At 36.5% G+C, this 20,849-nt stretch overlaps 2 protein-coding genes across 4 annotated transcripts in view; one reads left to right on the top strand and one right to left on the bottom strand.

Moving 5' to 3' along the window:
* Positions 1–439: 439 nt before the first annotated feature.
* On the top strand, positions 440–1,029 carry LOC110681523 (small nuclear ribonucleoprotein F). Its single transcript, XM_021857492.1, has 2 exons — positions 440–571; positions 656–1,029. Exon 2 carries the CDS (start codon positions 679–681, stop codon positions 943–945), a length of 267 nt encoding a protein of 88 aa, XP_021713184.1. The 5' UTR covers positions 440–571; positions 656–678; the 3' UTR covers positions 946–1,029.
* Positions 1,030–1,041: 12 nt separating this feature from the next.
* The window catches only part of LOC5576286 (ileal sodium/bile acid cotransporter), a 30,142-nt gene continuing 10,334 nt past the window's right edge, over positions 1,042–20,849 (bottom strand). The window contains exons 2-3 of one of the 3 annotated variants that reach the window (XM_001662526.2): positions 14,159–15,526; positions 1,042–1,263 (exon numbers count right to left, since the gene is read on the bottom strand). In XM_001662526.2, coding sequence (XP_001662576.2) covers positions 1,182–1,263; positions 14,159–15,471 — 1,395 coding nt within the window. In that variant the 5' untranslated portion in view covers positions 15,472–15,526 and the 3' untranslated portion in view covers positions 1,042–1,181. Of the gene's footprint in view, positions 1,299–14,154; positions 15,527–20,849 lie in introns of those variants that run through there. The other 2 variants (XM_021857490.1, XM_021857491.1) reach the window with 2 other exon arrangements.

Here is a 20,849-nt window from a genome sequence, read left to right as displayed (position 1 = left end):
TTCACTGAATGGTACGTTCCGGGCGAGGCTTGGGCCCATTCACAAATTTCAAAACGCTTGGAGTGGGTGGGTGTCCGAACGTTGTTACGGCTCATACGAAAATTGTAGAGTATCAAAACAAAAAGCGTCACAAGAGGGTTGGTGGGTGTCTAAAATGGCTAATTTAAGCGTTATGAAATATATGAACAAGCCCCTTCATTATTTTGATAAAATGTTAGTTGAAGCCTTTTGCCCCTGAGAATCCCCATAGGCCAGGAGAAGTGGATGAACTTGTCATTCATTTTTCTGTCAAATCTCATACAAAATCTACTTTTTCTTTGACATAAATTCACTCTAGGTGAACCACTTCCCCTGGCCTATTCCTTTCAGACACTTCTGGTAATTTAAATTCATTTTGAACTTGTGCTTCATCTAACAGGTAGTTCACTAATGAATTTAATTTTGCAAGCAAACTGTCAAAACGTTTTGTTGACATCTTTCGCTGGAGACGCGTTTGTTTCTTTCGTAAATTATTTTTCTCCGAAAATTGCGTGAAATACGTACCTAAAATCGTTGAATTTCATTCCAGTTGGTAAGTGGCTTATAAATATTTTACAGAATATGAGTACCCAATAAAATAACCCATATTTCAACTAAAATTCGCACCCAATTTCAGCTAACCTCAAATCATCCGCCAAAATGACGACGGCTATGCCCATCAACCCGAAGCCGTTCCTAAATGGCCTGACCGGTAAGCCAGTCATCATCAAGCTCAAGTGGGGTCACGAGTACAAAGGATTCCTAGTGTCTGTGGACGGATACATGAACATGCAGCTGGCCAACACCGAAGAGTTCGTCGACGGACAGAACACCGGTCACCTGGGGGAGGTTCTGATCCGGTGTAACAACGTTCTGTACATTCGGGGCATAGACGACGATGACGAGGAAGGCGAAATGAGGGACTAGTAGAGTGTACAAAAGTGAAGCAACTTTAGGTTTAAGGTAACTTACGTGAGTAATAAACCGGAGAAGGAATTTCGGATGATCGAATTGAACATTGGGTTAATTTATATCACAAAAAATATTCTTTTGTTTCCTCTAGAATCGGTACAAAATCGACGTCTTTGATGAAGGTGTTTGTACAGATGCAGAAACGTTTAACAAATAGGTATATTCTAATATCTAGCTGAATCAACAGTTAGTTAGGGGGTTTCATCCTCGGCGGTTGCCAGCGCGTGACGGCTTTGTCCCTTGGGTATCAGTTCATCCTTCCGTACCGAACACCTGGAAAGGAACGTGACATGGAGTGGGAAGATTGACTTCCGGAGAAACACACATGCACATTCAGAGCGGTAATGATTAACGACAACACAATTGACAATGAGTTAATGAGTGATTAATGATTAAATTCAATTTGATCATGATTAACCTTCTTTCTGTCTGTGCCGGAAAAAAGTTACGTTGTCTGTTTCTTGGGGTCAAACATGATTGATTATTCCGAGTGATCCCTCAATTGCTTGTCACTTTCCTTATAGCAAATTTTCTACACAACTCCCTTCATGGGAAGATTGGACGTCTGGCTATTTGCAAAGGAATATGTCAGATAATCTGCCTGCTTTAAAAGCTCATGCTTCGGCCAATTCAGGGTCTAAGCTTGTTATCGCATGTCGAACTCAATTTGAGGAATTGCATTTAGTGAACTCTGTAAACCTTGTATGGGTCCTGGCTATTCTTCCATTGCTGGGAATAAAGTGAATAATGAACTAGCTCGCATTGGAGCATCGCATTACTTCATATGCCTTCAGGCAGCTATTCCAATTTCTATGAGCTGGGTGAAGATTCAGGAATTCTTGGGCGGCAACTCAGCACACGCAAAGCCACCAAAGGTGGCTAAGTATTTAACAAAACTGTCAATTGCAGTCTATTGGTTACAACCTTGACCGGCCACTGTCGACTCAACTATCACATGGGAGCAATTCTCGCTGAAACCAGGCCGCCATCGGCACCCATCGGTAGAATTCCAATTTTATGTCACTGATCGCCAGTTTTCGATAAAACTTAAGGGTGGTTCTTTCGGTTTTTTTTTTCAAATTGGTGGACCCCTCGTACACCAGCTAGCTGAACAGTTTGCGAAAAAGCCCATTTATTGATAAATATAGGGTATTTCTTCACGTGATATGTCTCATATTTCGCTTGGAACACAGCAAACTTAGTGGCATCGTATAGAGAAAGGGTATAGCTTTCATTTAGAGTTAAACAAATTTTGGCGGCAATTTTGAATTTGACCGCCATCTTGAATTTTGTTAGAAAAATCGTTTTTTCACCATTAGCGCACGTTTTGAATTCTGAGATCACCATCAGAAAGCTGAGGAAAAATTGCGTAAGATAGGCTACAGAAACTAGGTGAGCAATGGAATTAACCCTATGAAATGTACGATTTTATAAATCATGTTCTACGATTTTGACGTATATGGCGAGTGCAATCAATGCAAACATTATCTTTTGACCAACAAAGAAACAAGTTTCCAATCGTTGGTGTTTTAAAAGACACGGACACCGTCTTCAGCCATTTAGCTGCACAGACTGTAACTTAACACTTGACAACGGACAAGCATGCTCCAGTGGCACAGCCGAGAAACATTCGTGACGAAAAGTTTCAATGGCTGCAGCGGGAATTGAACCCACACCCCATGACACGGTGCGCTTAAATGCCTGACGACACTAACCGCACGGCCACGAGGCCCACATTGTTTATTCGAGTCAAGTGAAGAATAAGAGTATTATTTTCAGCGAAAAAATCTGGCGGCCATCTTAGATTTTAACGCCATTTTGGTTTTAAGCTGAGAGAGACTCGCGAAGAGGAAAAATATCAACGTCATATGCAGCCCAGATTCCGCTGTCACGAAACGTCAAATGCAGCCCGCCGTGAAAAAGTGAAAAGTATAGGCCAGGGGAAGTGGTTCACCTAGAGTGAATTTATGTCAAAGAAAAAGTAGATTTTGTATGAGATTTGACAGAAAAATGAATGACAAGTTCATCCACTTCTCCTGGCCTATGGACCGATGCACGAGTTCATTATTTTGACGTTTTAGCGGTGCCGAATTCACTGGTTGCTATGGTAGCATAAATAACACGGCACCGCTAAAACGTCAAATAATGAACCCGTGCATTGGTCCATTGTATTTAAAATATATCTCGATTACTTTTTCAAATCGACGTAAGTAACTTTCATACACTGAAACAAGCGTTGCAGTAATGAGAACCATGAACGTGTTTTAAAATTTACTATTCCAACCACGATTGAGCAATAATGAACGCTTTTTATTTGCGTTTTGTTCCCTCTCAATCCAACCGCGTGGATAGCCGAGCGGCTAGCGTTCGCGCTTGACAATCGCCAGATCCTCTGTTCGATTCTGGTCTGCTGCAAGTTTTTAACCACGACATAGTAATTTTTACTATACAAATGGTGCCATGGTAAAATTGAATGCACAAAAAATTCTAAATAAATGCGAATTCAGTCTGCACAAATCAAGTGGCGTTGTATATTTAATTTAACCCTCTGATATAGTATTTTCAACCGCAACGCTGTTCTCAGTGTAAGGTTTTGAGAAAATTAATTAAGAAGAATCACAACAGGTCTTCTAAAACCGTTTTAAAATTAATCACCTCTTTAACATTTTTTCGCCGTGTACATCGCTTAAATTTTGCATACAATCAGCTCGCGTTCAAAAACTAGGTAGTTTTTATTATTTCCCACAAAAATAATTAGAACAAAATGATAAGCCGTTTCATTCAACTACTTTCGACGTTTTTCTACCAGTGTAAAATCGGCTTAAGTAGTGTTTTGTTTCGATTCGTGGTTAAGTCACTTTGTCTCTCCATACAACGTAGCGGTGAAAGTAGCGGTTGGGTTGCGAAAATTGAAGTTCTTACTTACGCCGTTTTGTAATTCCGGAATTAAACGTTCTAAATGTGAAAAATTTAGTTGGGTGAGAGCGGAACTTGTGGAATTTCATCTGCGAAACACGTAGGATCGATAAAGTCAGTTTGTTCACTTTTCTGACTTGAGACTATTTGAATAAGTTTTCGAGATATAATTATTAAAAACCTCAATCAGTGAAGCAGTTTTTGCAAAGATGCTTATAAATCTAAACACAAGACTAGTTATTTGTAATGTCTGCTACGCATGCTGACATGGAATTTCACTCAAAATGCCGTTTATGCTTCGGTGTAATTCAAACGCAATAGTTTTTTGCTGCGGTGGTCATGCGAGAGCTTGAACGGCTTGCTCAAGATTGATGTAAATAATGAGGGGAACAAGAAAAAAACTCAGCAATCGCAGAAAAAGAAGACCGTCTCCGCGAGTCTCGTCTCAGGTTTTAAGTAGTAGAATGAGTTTTGACCTTGTAAGCACTCAGCGTATCGAATTTAGCCTCTAAATAAAAACAATAAAACAAGGTTACGTATACTCTTCTTCTTATTCTTTATTTTCTTGACGTTACGTCCCTACCGGAACCGAGCCTGATATTCAGTTTTATTAGTTATGAATGCAGGTTATTAAATATGAATTTTCTTCGATTTTTAATAACAGAATAATTCTTCAACATATTTTTGTATTCAGTAATAATGAATACACAAATTTAATAAATAAAAACCGTCCAAAAACATTGATTGAAATAAGCAAACATTTTTTACCATATGCATTTTTGTCATTGAATGAAGTTTATAAATTGTAAGTATTGTGGTAATATCTGTAGTTTTAACGTAAAACATTGCTAAAAGCGCATTTATTAAAAATCTAGATCTAAATTTTTTAAGCAAAAAAAAATTTTCTGAACCATAAAGTATTGTTTTTACTACCGCCCAACATACATGTGAAAAATAGCGCTATTGAAATATGGGAAGCAGGCTTTGTTCTAATGTGGACGTAATGCCGAAACGCAGGTGTATTATTTTGAGGTTGGAAAATCTGGTGGCCATCTTGGATTTAGACGCCATCTTAGTTTTTATCAGTTGAATGATTTTTTACCATCTCAGTTAATTGAATTATAAGGCTTCCCTTTAACCCTTTGGGGCCTAATTTTTTCCAAGAACTATTATACAGTTTTTTGAACGCCTTTCAATAGTTTTGGTGCTCAAAATGCTAAACATAACAAGAAAAGATGACAAATATTTTTTGGGAGGTGCTAGGTCTTCCAAACTGCTCTTGAGTTCATAACTTGAAGTCTATGCTTGTAATAACAACCTTGTTCATCATACAAAGTGATGAACTGTAATCTACCGTATATTCTGAACCCTCTGAGTGTTCAGCAAATATTATCAGATCATTTCGAATGTTCTAGATTATCTAACTTGTCGGGATGTTCAGTACATAAGATCTACAACTCGATGAGAGTCAGGATTTAGTGGTAATAAATTAAGAATCACGAAACGAAGCACTTCCGAAACATGGTGTATTCGACAAAGTTTCCAGTCATAATTAGCGACATCTATTAGGAAGCATCCATAAATTATGTCACGTAAAAATATACTATTTTCAACCCCCCTGCTTTTCACCTTTTGTTTGAGAACAATTTGTGAAAACGTCAGTAGAGTCTAAATGCGTAAACGAATAGAAACACGTTTTGAATATGTGTTTGTCGACGAATCTTCTTCTTTTTTCTTGGCATATCGTTCCCACTGGGAGGAAGCTGGCTTCTCAGCTTAGTGTTAGTTTAGCACTTCCACATTTATTACCTGAGATCTTTCTCAGCTAATGACCTTTTTGCATGGATATATCGTGTGGCAGGCATGCGCCCATACTCTGTGCCCAAGGAAGTCAAGACTCTTTCCTTTACGAAAAGATCCGGTAATCGTCATACAAATCTCGAGCTCTACTTCTTTTTTGCAATCGTGCAACATGACTATCCGTGTAGAGGCGTCATTACTGTACTGTCACAGACAAACAGACATAACACTCTTGAGAAGCTCATGGTACATCCGACCGGGAATCGAACCCAGAACCCTCAGCATGGTCATGATGAATACCCGCGTCTTTACAGCTTCGGCTATGGGGGCCCTATATAACCTGGTAGATTATATAACTGAACTCTATTTAGCGAAAAAAAAAACACTGCCACAAGGGCAGATTTGAAGTTCTGAGCTCCAGGATAGTTTGGAAAAGCTTTTGAGGTTCTCAGAGGTCAATAGATTCCGTTTGAGTTGAAAATATTATTATTTGCAGCGTTGCCAGATCTACGGAAATTTCCGTAGATCTACGGAATTGAGCACTTTCTACGGATCCCTAAGATAATTCTACGGAAAATGTATATTTTCTACCGAAAGCTACGGAAATTCTCATTATTCTACGGTAATTTACGTATTTTTCCAACAGAAATCTACGGAATTGCAATGTCGGGGATCTCTCCCCCCCCCCCCCCCGCTTATAACTTTTCGTCTACGGAATGATTTCCAAAGAAATCTGGCATCGCTGATTATTTCTAGCGCAAGCAACTACTGCTGTAAATTTCGAGAATTGAGCTTCGGGATAGTCTGAACGTCGTAGAATATCCCAGGACATGAAAAGGCAAGTAAAGCAGCGTTTTTCTTGACATAATAGGTATGTATTACCAAGTACGAACATCAATTGTATTTACAAAAGGCATTTTAAGCTACTTATATACTAATTATTATATTCGTCAGACTTCTGCATGTTCAGGATGTTCTAGGTTGCCAAGTAGGACATTAAGGCATACACCTAAAATTTTTCGCTGACAGGGAAGTATATTTGCAAGGACTTTTCCGAAGACAGTAAATTTTATTCATTGGTTTTTTTATACAGCCATTTTTCGACTGCGGTCATAAATGACCGTGCCGGCCCCAAAGGGAAAACTTTGATCATTTTAGCGAGAAATTGGGTAAATTGGAGGGCCTGGAATATCACCAACGTTCCTTGAAATAGCCAATTGGTCTGTGAGAAGGTTCAATGAACATGGTAGATTATATAACTTCACTCAGTTTAGAAGGAAATATTACTGGAAAAATAGTAGACTTGAAGTTCTGAAGTCCTGGGGAAATTTTGAAAGATCTGCAATACCTCAATCGTTCCTTGAAACAGCATATTGATCCATGAGAAGGTTCAGTAACATAGTAGATTATATAACTTCACTCAGTTTAGAAAGAAAAATTACTGGAACAAGGGAAGACCTGTAGTTCTGAACTCCAGGGTAATTTGGAGGGCCTGGAATACTCCAAACGTTCCTTGAAATATCTTTTTGATTCGTGAGAAAGCTCAGTGAACATTAAATAACTTCATCGTTTAGTAAGAAAAATTACTAGAACAATTGTAGATCTGAATTTCTGAACTCCGGGGTAATCTGGGTGGCCCGGAATACCCCAAACGTTCCTTGAAACAGCTAATTGATCCGTGAGAAAATTCAGTGAACATGTTAGATTTTATAACTTCACTCAGTTTAGCGAGATAAATTACTTGAACAAGTGCAGACCTGAAGCTCTGAACTCCAGGGTAATTTGGAGGGCCTGGAATATCCCAAACGTTCCTTGAAAGAGCTAATTGATCCATGAGATGGTTTAGTGAGCATGTTAGATTATATAACTTCACTCACTTTAGTGAGATAAATTACTGAAACAAATGTAAACCTGAAGTTACGAACACTAGGGTAATTTGGTAAACGTTCCTTGAATTAGCCTATTGATCCGTGACAAGGTTCAGTAAACTTGGTAAGTTATATATCTTTACTCAGTTTAGCAAGAAAAAATACGGAAATAAGTGTAGACCTGAAGTTCTGAACTCCAGGGTAATTCGGAGCACCTATAATATCCCAAACGTTCCTTGAAACAGCCTATTGATGCATGAGAAGGTTAAGTGATTTTATAAATTCACTCAGTTTAGCGAGATAAATTTCTGGAATAAGTGTAGCCCTGAAGTTCTGAACTCCAGGGTAATTTGGAGGGCCCAGAATACTCCAAACGTTCTTTAAAACATCCTATTGATACGTGCGAAAGTTCAGTGAACATGGTAGATTATATAACTTCACCCAGTTTAGCAAGAAATACTACTGGAATAAATGTAGACATGAAATTCAGATTTCCAGGGTAATTTGGAGGGCCTGGAATACCTCAAACGTTTCTTGAAGTAGCCTTTTGATCCGTGACAAGGTTCAGTAAACATTGTAGATTATATAACATTACTCAGTTTAGCGAGAATAACTGCTGGAACAAGTGTAGACCTGAAGTTCTGAACTCCAGGGTAATTTGGAGGGCCTGGAATATCCCAAACGTTCCTTGAAATAGCTCATGAGATTCTCAGAGGTTGGTAGATTCTATTTGAATTTGTAATGTTATTGTTTTTAACCCAAACAATTACTGTTACGGTTGTAGATTTCAAAGAGTGTGCTTCAGGACAGTTTGGACGTCCTAGAACATCCCAGGACATAGCAAAGCAAGTGAAATAGTGTTTTCGTTAAAAGAGTAATTCTGTATTATCTAGCCTGAACATCATTTATGTTCACAAACAGCATTTCACGCTTCGTATGTACTTATAGTTCAATTTTCCAAACTTCAGGATGTTCAGGATGTTCTAGGTTGTCAATTAGGTCATAAAGGCATATACTTCATATTTTTTTCTGATAAAAGAGTATATTTGGGACAACTTTGCCGAAGACAGTATATGCATTTGTTCATTGGTTCTTTTTTTACAGCCTTTTTTGTACTGTGGTCATATACGACCGCGCCGGCCCCAAAGGGTTAATACAGGGTGTCTACTACCTGTAAAAACCTGGAAAACCTGGAATCATCAGGGAATTTTATTCAATCTGGAAAAAACCTGGAATTCTCAGATAATTTCGGACATATTCAGGGAAATTATTTTGCATCTGTAATACAAGGTAGCATATGTACTTTTCGTGACAGAAAATCATTTCAATCATAAAAATTGTCGGCTGCGCCGCTATCAAGACGCTACTACAAATATACAGTCCTCTTTTTTTTAATGATTTTTATTTATCCAACATAAAACATAAACTTAAGATTGGAAAGTTGGTAAAGGCAAGTACAGTTCCCATTTACAGTTGGGTGTCGTTCATGAGCATATGAAACTTGGTGGAAAACAGTCCAAATTTATTTACAAACATGTTTTTCGACTATTCCACGAGTTCTGAAGGAAATTTCAAGGAATGCTTCAGGTATTCTAGTCATCTTTTCTGAAATACCTTTATGAGCTTCTCCAGGGATGCTGACAGCAATTTTTCAAGGGACGCTTAAATGAATTCCTTCACAAATTTTGTCAACAAAATCGTAGAGCACTGCAACATTATTACCTCCAGTAATTTTCACAAAGATTACTCTGAAAAAAATGACAGCGATTCTTCTATGATTTCCTCCAGATGTTTTTCCACTGATTCATACATCGATTTTTTCCAGTTGTTAGTTTTAGGAGATTCACCACATATTCCTTCTTTTCACAAAGGTTCCAAGGTCATTCCATAGTTTCGATATTTTCGCGAGAAATCCTACAATAATCCCTACGCTGGTTTTTCATTTTTCACATGGATTCTTTAAAAAAATCATCCACGATTTAGAAATTGCTCCAAAAAATAACTCAGGCCTTATTCCGATGAAATTCCTCATTAGGATTCACCACAAATTTCTCTCAGAATATCTCCAGCATTTCATCAAAATGTTGTTGCTGTAGTTCAAACATTTATCTAATATTGTTTCAAATAATATTTCCACACTCCGTGGATTCTTTAAAAATTCAAAGTTCCACATAAGTTAGCTATTCTTACAGGTAATTTTCTAATTATTCATACTTAAATTTCTTCAGGGAGTCATTAGCATTTAATCAATAAAATCCTAAGAGAATTTCATTATCAATGTAGGAGTACTTTCAGAGATCCTCGTAGGAATTCATCAAGGCATACTTAGAACTCACATAAAAATTTTCTTTAGATAATCCACGCGAATTGTTATTAACATTTCCTTCTAAATCCTCGACGTTTCCCTGGAGACATAATCTATAAGACGACTAGATTTTTTTTTAGATTTCTTTGGAAAATTAAAAATAAATAACAGGAATTTCTGAATTGATTTTGAATTTTGACGATGCTCTAAACGGGAATGTCGGAGGAAGTCCTAGGGAAATCAATGGATATATTTCTTGAGAACATGGAACATCCTTTGAAAATGTATCCAAAGGTCTTTGGAGGGTTTCTTGATGGTATCACCGAAGTAGTTCCTATGATTATACTCAGAAAAACTCCAGATTGAATTCTTGAAGGTATCAAAAACTAAATCCTTTGAAGAATTTCTTATAAAGTTTTTGAAAATTCACAAACAAATTCCTGAAAAGATCGTTGAGGTAATATGTGAAAAAAATCCACGGTAAAACTAGCAGTAATACTTGTCGTAATGCCAAGGGACTCCGAAAAGTCTTACAAACTTAGAATCATTCTTAGAGATATGAGGAATTAAAATTTCATGACGTGGTTTATGTTTTTTTTTATTCATAATCCACGTATCGTCTTTTTTCGGTTGATTTTTTCAGGTGAGAGGTATCTAAAATTTTTATTTCCATGACTATCAAACGCTACCAGACTCAATTTCTCCAGGATATCATCATGGAAAAAATACAAAATGCCCTCAAAAGAAATTTTGTGGGTGAATCGCTGATATCCATGATTCAGAACCCCATTCTAGGGGAAATGGTTTTTCCCTTAAGTTCGAATAGACTATTTTCTTCATCTGCTTCTGATGATTGAAGGCACTTTCAAATCATTTGAAAAGAATAATTATTTGCTTGTGAAAATCAAATCAAAATCACCTAATTTTTTTTTTGAGCATTTGTAGAATTTGGAATCGTTTTTTTAAGCCTTTAACTTCAAATGAAAGCTATATCCTTTCTCTATACCAGTGACTCCCAAAGTGGGCGAATTCGCCCCCCTGGGGGCGATTTTCAGGCTCAAGGGGGCGAAAATTTGTAAAACATAATTTGGGGGGCGAAAAATCCAGAAATGGGGCGAAAAAGCTAACATGGGAGCATTTGAAAATAATTCCTCATAACCTTTGGAGGGCACACATCTGAAGGTTAAACAATTTCAAACTTAAATATTTCCAGGGCTATTTTACCTTAGTTCCTTATATCTCTAATCATGGTCATTTTAAAATTATTATAGACAACATCATATGGTTGTCAAACACAAAATATTTGTGTTATACATTGAGCTTTTTAAATATTATGTGAGTTATAAGAATGGTCAGCATTTGAGATTTTCACGCGATTTTGCAGATGCCCAATATAAATAAGGGTCTTTTGACGTTAACTACGTCTTACGGCAATATACTGGGTGTCAATTGAAAATCTAAAATGTTGCGACCGTCACGAAATTATGTAAGATTTTGAATGGTAATAACTCAGCCATTTATCGGTAGATTTTCAATATTTTCCCTCCAATCGGTCGGAAATTTATATAACATTTTTCTCAAATGGAGAAAACTTTTGATTTTTGACGATAGACTGTCGAAAATTGGGAAAATGTCGACTCCTTTTTTACGCAACCAAACTCGTTCATATTGTCTTCCACGATTCCTTTGGGTTTGCTAGTGCACTATAAAAGCAGACCAATTTCTGTTTTTCGCGCATTCTTCTTAATTTGACGTTAACTACATCTTACGGCAATATACTGGGTGTCAATTAAAAATCTAAAATGTTGGGACCGTCACGATATTATGTTAGAGTTTGAACTAGGTAGGCTGCAACTATGAAAATCGACTAAAGTTCAAATGCAAAAAATCACTTGGCGTAGTTAACGTCATGCGGTCGTGTCTTGAACACAACCCCCTCTGATTTTTTTGTATGTGAACTTTAAGGTTTGGAAGTTAATATTTCTGGCATCCAGCTTTTTACAAAAAAAAATCTACAGTATCATTTGTGATGTTTTTAATCATTTTTTAAACAAATTTTGGAAAATTTAGCCTACAAAAATCGCGTTCCAGCGATGCCAAAGACAAAAAAATTCTATTTTCAAATATATTTGAAGAAATTTTAGAGATGCGTTGGATTTATACCTCCAGAACGTCCGAAAAATTCGGGTTTTCTTGGTGCTAGAAAAACACCCTTTTCATAAATTGAATTTATAAATGAGTTGAAAAACATTCTGGATTTTCATATAATTTTCAGGGTTTTTGGATTGGATAAAGAAAAGCGTTAGAAACGTCAGGCATTTATTACTCACAATTTCTGAAAACTATTCTAGTAATTTAAAAAATGGCAGATAAATCACAATTCACGGGGTGAGATCTTTCAAAAACGAACAATTGCGAACAGAATCATTGCAGTTCACCAATATATGACATATTCGAGTGAAAATAAATGCGCTTGCTTGGAAAACATTGCATTTGGTTCAGTTTTGGAGAACTTCGCCCCAACTACGCCACAAGGCGCCTATGAATACATTACATTTGTTAAGTTTAAACTGGACCAAACTTTTACCGACTAAATAAGTAGTCTGTAATGTACGCAAGATATTTTTATAATCGATATTATAATTTACAGCCCAGGTTACCGATATTTAAGAAAATATTTTTAAATGTACATAATAGTTATTGTATTATGATTCTTTGGATATGCTAGTCGAAGACATTTTTTGTCCTTATTAAAATGCTTGAATCACATATCAGGGGGCGATTCCAGATTAATATTGGCCTCAAGGGGGCGAAAGTTGAAAAAGTTTGGGAAGCACTGATACGATGCCACTATGTTTGCTATGTGTTCCAAGCGAAATATAAGACATATCACGTGAAGAAATACCCTATATTTATCAAAAAAATGGGCTTTTTTGCACACTGTTTAGCTAGCTAGCGTACGAGGGGTCCACCAATTTGAGAAAACCGAAAGGACCACCCTTAAGTTTTATCGAAAATTAGCGATCAGTGACATAAAATTGGAATTCTAACGATGGGTGCCGATGGCGGCCTGGTTTCAGCGAGAATTGCTCATTGCATCAACAAAAATGCTTTTTGAGTGGATCGCTAGCAAATCTGTTTTAGCTTATAGAAAAAAATATAAAGTAGACTGCATTCATAATTTACAATGATGATTTTATTAAATAGTTCACTCGTTGAAATTGCCCAATTTCGCGCACTTTTAAAACGCTTTTCCATATTCTACGCAGAAGAATGCCTAATTCCGCGCACTCGCGTAACGTTCAAATTACCATTAATTTTAATGTAAGGCAGCATCCATTCATTACGTAGCGCTAAAATTGCAAATGTTCAACCCATCTTCCCTATTATTTTTCTTCTTCTTGGCATTACGTCCCCACTGGGGCAGAGCCTGCTTCTCAGCTTAGTGTTCTTATGAGCACTTCCACGGTTATTAACTGGGAGCTTTCTTTGCCAAAGTTGCCATTTTCGCATTCGTATATCGTGGGGCAGGTACGATGATACTCTATGCCCAGGAAAGTTATTACGAAATGATCCTGGACCGACCGGGAATCAAACCCAGACACCTCTCAGCTAAGGAAGGCCCCAAATAAAGAACTATTGTTTCTAGAAAACTTCTTAGAGAAATTCACGAAGGAATCTCTCGAGTTTTTTTTGGAGATTGGGTGAACTTTTTTAGCAAATCGAGGATAATTTCAAGGAAGATTTAATGAATAATCTTTTAAGAGATATCTGGAAATGTTTGGAGGTATCTCGAAAAACTGTAAAGAGTCTTAAAATAAGTTTCTCCAATAATTCAATAATACTGAAGAAATTTCTTTAAGTAACTCATGAAGAAACGCTCAATAATATCACAGATAATTACAATTCATAAAAAAACAATTCACAAAGAAATCCTTAAAGAGTACCCTTGAAAAAAGTTTCTGGACATAACTCTGGTGGAATTATTGGAAAAATCCACGAGTGTATTATTGGCCCTTATGTATGCATAGGCAATGTTGCTTTTCTAGTTTTGTTAGAAAAATGATTAAACCATTAGTTATTACTGAACAAACTTAGCAATATGAATGATTATGATTGATGATTATTCACCTTAATGTTTTTGTGAATAATGAATGGCTTTATGATTCATCATACTCATTAATCATGATTAATTTTATGATTAATCATTAACGCTCTGACAAACGCATAAAATGCGGATCTGCAGACGAACAGTCGCAACACTAGACAACAAACTTACCGTTCGCGAAGCTTCAGCACCAGATACAGGGCCATGAGCGGGAATGGAGTCATGATGGCAGCCGACACCGGAACAACCGTAGTAAGATCTGCCTCCGGTTGGGGCAGTGCGAATCGCAACAAAAAGATAGCGATACCGGTATTCTGGATTCCGGTTTCAACCGATATGGCCAGCGCATCGGTGGTAGGCAATCGAGCAATCTTGCTCGCAATGTATCCAAAAATGTAACCGATCCACGGTAGGCCCAATCCGGCTACTATAATTTGCCAGGAGAACAATTCGAACAGGTAGAGGTTCGTAACGATAGCGAAGATAACGATGAACAGGATAAGAATAGCGGCCATGGGTTTCAGAATCCGCACCAGGATGCGAGCCGTCCGGGGACTGTAGCGTTGGATCAGCAGACCGATTCCGAGTGGCACAACCAGGCCAATGGCAAAGGAAGCGATATTGCGATAAGGAACTCCCAGGTTACCTTTGCTGAAGATGGTTTTGCCCAGGGTAAAGATCCACAGGGGCATCATGCCAAACGCAGCGAAAGTGCTGATCGTGGTCATGGCCAACGAGAGATTCAGATTTCCTCCAAGCACCACCGTCCAGATATTCGAGGCACCCCCCGCAGGAGAAACTCCCGTGAAGAAGAGTCCCAACTGCAGCTCGTAACTGTCCGGGAATAGGACATGACCCAATCCGTAGCTCAGCAAAGGCATGAACAGGAACTGTGCGAAGAAGCCAATGATCGGTCCGATTGGCTTCCGGGCGATGACCTTGAGCGTGGGAATGTCCAACGCCGCGCCAAAGTTGATGTACAAGATCGAAACCAAAACGGCCACCGATATCGTGAACACCTTGTCGATGACTCGTTCCTCCCGGATGACCGTTACCGGAAGTTTCTCCTTGGACGTTACCGTTTGGTTGTCTTTCCTCCTCAGTTCCACGTACAAATTGGCCGACCCCAGAAACGATCCCGATACGTTGAACTCACCCTCGTAGATCCCGTTATCCTTTATCTCTACCACCGGAATGCTACCCTGCAGCACGGTGGCCACGTGGCTACGTTCACTCTTCAGTTGAATGTCCGGTTGGTCCTGTAGGTCCTCCGCCGTGAATCCGTCCAAGCGAAGGCTTATGTTCCGAACGGTGTTCATATGTAGCTGCAGTGATGCCGGATCATAGTGGGCCGTCCACAGTGAGTCATCCTTCAACCGTCCGAAGCTGCCGGAAGAATCGATGAGGGCCGCTTTGCAGTAGGCCACCAGCTGGAGGACCACCACGGCCAGGAAGACGACGAAACTAAGCAGCGGGCAAGTCATCGTGGTCCCATGTGCGTCCGAACGGCAACTGAAGGTAACACTGAGTGAGCCTTGTCTGTGGGATAGTGTAGAGAAGAAAACGATGAATGGTCAAGGATCTGAATCAACGGCGGTTTCTAAAGCGTGAAGTGGGGTGAATGATAAGTTTACCTTATCGCAGTCACGTAACAGTTGCATGCAAGGAATCAGTAGAAAGGGATGCGATTCTGATAGTTTCAACTATGTGGGCAATGAAAAAGGATAATGACTAATGACTTATCGTTATCACGCGATCTACCGTTGATTAGAAACCCTTGGAGGCGGAATGAGTTACGAAATCGATACTGGTTTGATGTCTGTTGGCGGTGTGGTGTCTATGGTTTGGGGATTATCGATAAGTGTGGCATTGTTTGCACGGTTGTTGAACGTTAGCCAAACAGTTCAACTACCAATTAAACCCATTCGGACAAAGTGGCCCACTTTTCGGTAAATTAACTAAAAGTTCAAGTGTTGCCTGGTGAATTTAGTCTGGGTTTATGATTACTGTGACTCAAATTCATATTTATGGCAAAAGCTATAAATAATAGGTTTTTGTAGACCAACTTTTGGTTTTTGTAGACCAACTTTTAAAAAATTCGGCGGGCGATAAGCTGCGCTTATGTGCATGTCTTTTTTTAGAGACTTGGTCTCATTTATAACGCAAGTCTCTAAAATATCTCTATTTTTCATGGAAGGTCTCTAACTAAAGTACAGTTACCCCACAGTTATGGATAGCACACAGATATGGATCAGAGTTGGCTTAAACGGATAATATCTCATCAAATAGAGTTGCAATTACGCAAAACACATTTTACCTACATGAACCATAAATCTGTATAGCATCGCAATCAATCACAACATGCCCTAGCATATTTTTCCGTCAGTATGAAATAAAATGTCATCCGTATTCCCAGAAGCGTTGATTCATAACTGTGGGACATTGAAAACCATACCACAGTTATGAATCAACGATAAGGCGATTCCGAAAGAAACGCCAAAACGTATGCTTTCACTAACACACTATTCGTTTAACTCACTGATAGATTGCTTTTATAGTGTTCTGATCCATAATATGAGTCAATTTGATCCATAATAAGGACCTGCCTCTTCCACTGATCCACATCTGTGGGAAGGACAACGTTTGAAATATATATCGAAATCGACACTTTTTCGTAAATAACCGCGAATTTTGATGTGTATTTATTTATTTATTATTTATTCATTTTTAACAAAAATTTGGAAGAGGGAAAAACCCTTTTGAGTGATTTATTTTTCCAAAATACTTCTCAAAAGGGCGCAAAACCTCTTCATCTTTTCGAAATACGTTATAAAATAAGTAAAACTAATACTAAAGGCTCAACCGGAAACAATCCATAACCGAGCCAATATCTTGAAGGAAAAACATCAATCAGCAATAGTTGAGGGACAAATATGTTTCTTGAACTCTGAAAAGAAAATATCAAATAATATAACGAATTTCATTTAAATATTCAAAAATAATTTTCATCATAACAAGAGATTTACTACCAAGAATATCTCGAACCGATGTAGGTACAGAATGATTTAATTTTTGAAAACTATCAATAATTTTTCTCCTTGGCATAACATACGTCTGACAATGAAAAACAATGTGATCAATGTCTTGATAAGATGTACCACATTCACATAGATTAGAATCTACAACATTAATACGAAATAAATGACTATTGCAAATATAATGATTGGACATGAGCCTTGAAATAAGACAAATAAAATTTCTGCCAACAGATAAATTTTTAAACCAGGGTTTTTTATCCACATTTGAACATATGGAATGACACCAACGACCTTTATCACTTGAGTTCCAATCATTTTGCCAAAGGTTGATAGAATATCTTTTTAATTTTGAAAAATATTCTGAATAAAATATGTCACGGTTGAAAATAATGCCACGAGAAGCACCTAGCTTAGCTAAGGAATCGGCTTGTTCGTTACCTAATATTTGACAATGTGCTGGAACCCAGACAAATTTAATGATGAATCCTCGAGAATGCAGATCATATAAAAGCTTGCGCAACATTAAAATTAAATGATGTGATTTGGAATTGAAACTAACGGATTTAATAGCATTTAAGCAGCTCAAGCTATCAGTACATATCATATAAATGTTTGGAGAACATTCCTTGATTAAATTACATGTAAAATATAAAGCACACAATTCGGCTACAAAAATAGAACAAGGAGATTGCAGTTTAAAAAAATGTGTGTTATCAACATGATAAACACCAAAGCCAGAATTATTATTGATAAAAGATCCATCCGTGTAAAACATACATTGAGAATCAAAACCATCAAATTTCCGCTCAAATAATAATTTAGCAAATCGCGAAGACTCATTAATTGGAATTTGTTTTAATTCCATTTGTAAAGATATATCAATTAATGGATGAAAAGAATGAACATTTATATCACAATTATTAAAAATATTGGAATGAAATGGAACAATATTTTCCGTAGAACAATAATCAAATGCTGTTATCATTTTACATGTTGGATTAATTTCTTGTAAATCTTTTAGTATACTGCCCATATTCGCATAACAGTCCCATGTTTATAGGGAATCCCATAGAACATGGGACTGTTATGCGATTATGGGCAGTATAGTAATTATTTGATGATTATTATTAAAACATTGAACTAGGAATTTACAATTTAACTCATTAAAACGAATTTTGAGAGGAACAACTCCCGCTAAAACTTCGACAGATTTAGTATGAGTGGAATTCATTAACTTTAAACAAATCCTTAAACAGCGAATTTGAATTTTTTCAAGTTTTGAAAAATATGTTTGACTAGCACAACCAAAAGTAAAACATCCATACTCCAAAACTGAGCGTATTGTAGTATTGTAAAGAGTTATCATATCAGAAGGATGGGCACCCCACCAAGTGCCAGTAATGATACGAAGAAAATTGATTCGTTTCGAACAAATTTTCTGAATGCATTTGATATGTGAATTCCAGTTCAATTTAGAATCAAACCAAATACCAAGATATTTATACTCATCTACTTGTTCAATTTCAAATCCATTAAGGTATAAATTTACACTTATGGTGGAATATTTACGTGAAAATATAATAAATTTAGTTTTTGGAACTGAAAAAGAGAAACCATTATTAAAAGCCCATAATCCAATATTATCCAAACAAATTTGCATGTAATGTCGAATAATTTCTTTGTTTTTTCCACTAACAGAAATGACCTTATCATCTGCAAATTGATAAAAATAACATCCATTTGGAATTACAGCTGATATATCACTAGTAAATAAATTATATAAAAAAGGACTTAAGCAAGAACCTTGAGGTAGACCAAAATAACTAAAACGGACCATTTTAGAAGATCCATTATGATAAAAATGCATTATTTTGAAAGAAAAAAAATTGTAGAGAAAATTAGATAAAATGGGAGGAATTTTATAATCATTCATTTTTTGAAAAAGTAAATCAATAAGCACAGAATCGTATGCACCGGATACATCCAAAAAAGTGGAAATAACATCCTGTTTTCTATTGAAACATAATTGAACTTGAGATGCTAAAAGTGCTGTGCAGTCACGGGTTCCACGACCTTTTCTGAAACCAAATTGAGAAGTGGATAGAATTTCATTCTTTTCAGCCCATAACTCAAGGCGATTTAGAATCATTCTTTCCATAAGTTTACGAAGGCAAGACAGTAAACTAATTGGTCTACGACTATCAGCCAGCAAGGGATCTTTACCAGGCTTTAGTATACTAACTACTTTAATTGAACGCCATTCTAACGGTAAAATATTTTGCAAAAGAAAACAATTATATATTGAAAGTAAATGAACTTTTCCTTCATATGGTAAACTTTTAAGAACAATAAATTTAACATTATCAATACCCGGAGCAGTATTGTTAGTTATAGATAATGCTAAATCAAACTCATCTATTGAAAATGGAGAACAAAGTTCAGGGAAAAAAATGATGGTCTGCTTGTTTTTAAAATTAATATTACAAGGAACAAAATCAGGACAAATTTTAGATGCAAATTGATTAATCCAACTATCTGAATATTCCAATGTATTGGGAGTAGAATTGTCATGATTTCTTAAATTTTTTGCAACAGTCCACAATTTTGATAAAGAAGTTTCTCTATCAAGATTTTCAATAAAATGTTTCCAATAATTCCTTTTCTTGAATTTAGTAATACGAGTAAACATAGCTTCCTCTCTACAATATAACAAATAGTTTTCTCTAGTACAAGAGCGACGAAATTTTTTAAAAGCATCTGATTTGGTTTTCAAAGCACTAGAACAATCTGCATCCCACCAAAATGTAGGACGCCTATTCTTTTCAATTTTAGAAACTGACTGTTTTTTCTGTGATTTTTGTAAACATTTTACTAAAATTTTTATGAATTGATTATATTTTTCAATTGGAGAACAAAGGTCTTCTAAATGTATCAATGAAGTGGACATCAATTCAGAAAATTTCATCCAATCTACAGTTTTTGAAAAGTCAGGAATGTGAGAATTATTTGAATTTGCACTACATGTTGAACCAGCAACTTGAATAAAGATTGGAAGATGATCGCTTCCATTTGGATCATTTATTGTTTTCCAAGATGATAAGAAAGCTAAATTACTTGAACATAACGATAATTCAATACATGAATTTTGTAATGGTGGCACAGCAACTCTCGTGTATGAACCATCATTTAGAATATTCAAATTGAATTCATCAATAAGATCCATAATTAACAAACCACGACCATCAACTTTATTACTTCCCCAAGAATAATTGTGGGCATTAAAATCACCCAAAATAAAAAAGGGAAAAGGAACATTATCTATAATCATTTTCACTTCAGATATTGAAAAAGACGAATTTGGAGGAGCATATAAACAAATAATACAAAAATTAATATCATTGTGTTTAACAGAAATTATAACATGTTCAAGTTGTATGTTTAATGATAAATTCAAATACTTAAACTCAATGCCACTTCAAATACCAATCAGAACCCCTCCAAATGGAATATCCCTATCTTTCCGAATAATGTTAAAGGATTGAAAACATAAAGCTTTCGAATCAGTTAACCATGTTTCATTCAAACAAAAAATATCAATGTTGTTATTTGCAATCAAAACTTTTAATCTATCTACTTTAGGAATAATGCTTCTGCAATTCCACTGTAAAATATTCAGAGAACTTTTATTATTATAAGCCATTACGAAGAAAATAATGAAGCAATAATTGGTCCGAATGAATTCAATTTATCAAGTATTGAAACTAAAAATGGTAAAATCATTTTTATTATTTTCTTCCAAAAATCACTGAAACCCAATAGTTCTA

This window comes from Aedes aegypti, chromosome 1 (genome assembly GCF_002204515.2).
Source record: "Aedes aegypti strain LVP_AGWG chromosome 1, AaegL5.0 Primary Assembly, whole genome shotgun sequence".
In the NCBI taxonomy this organism is placed as follows: Eukaryota; Metazoa; Arthropoda; class Insecta; order Diptera; family Culicidae; genus Aedes; species Aedes aegypti.
Note: the sequence above shows the minus strand (reverse complement) of the source record. Positions and strands in the feature narration are given on the sequence as shown.

What these genes read in the sequence shown, in the direction of transcription:
- LOC110681523 (XM_021857492.1), top strand. Translation starts at nt 679, where the DNA reads ATGACGACGGCTATGCCCATCAACCCGAAGCCGTTCCTAAATGGCCTG.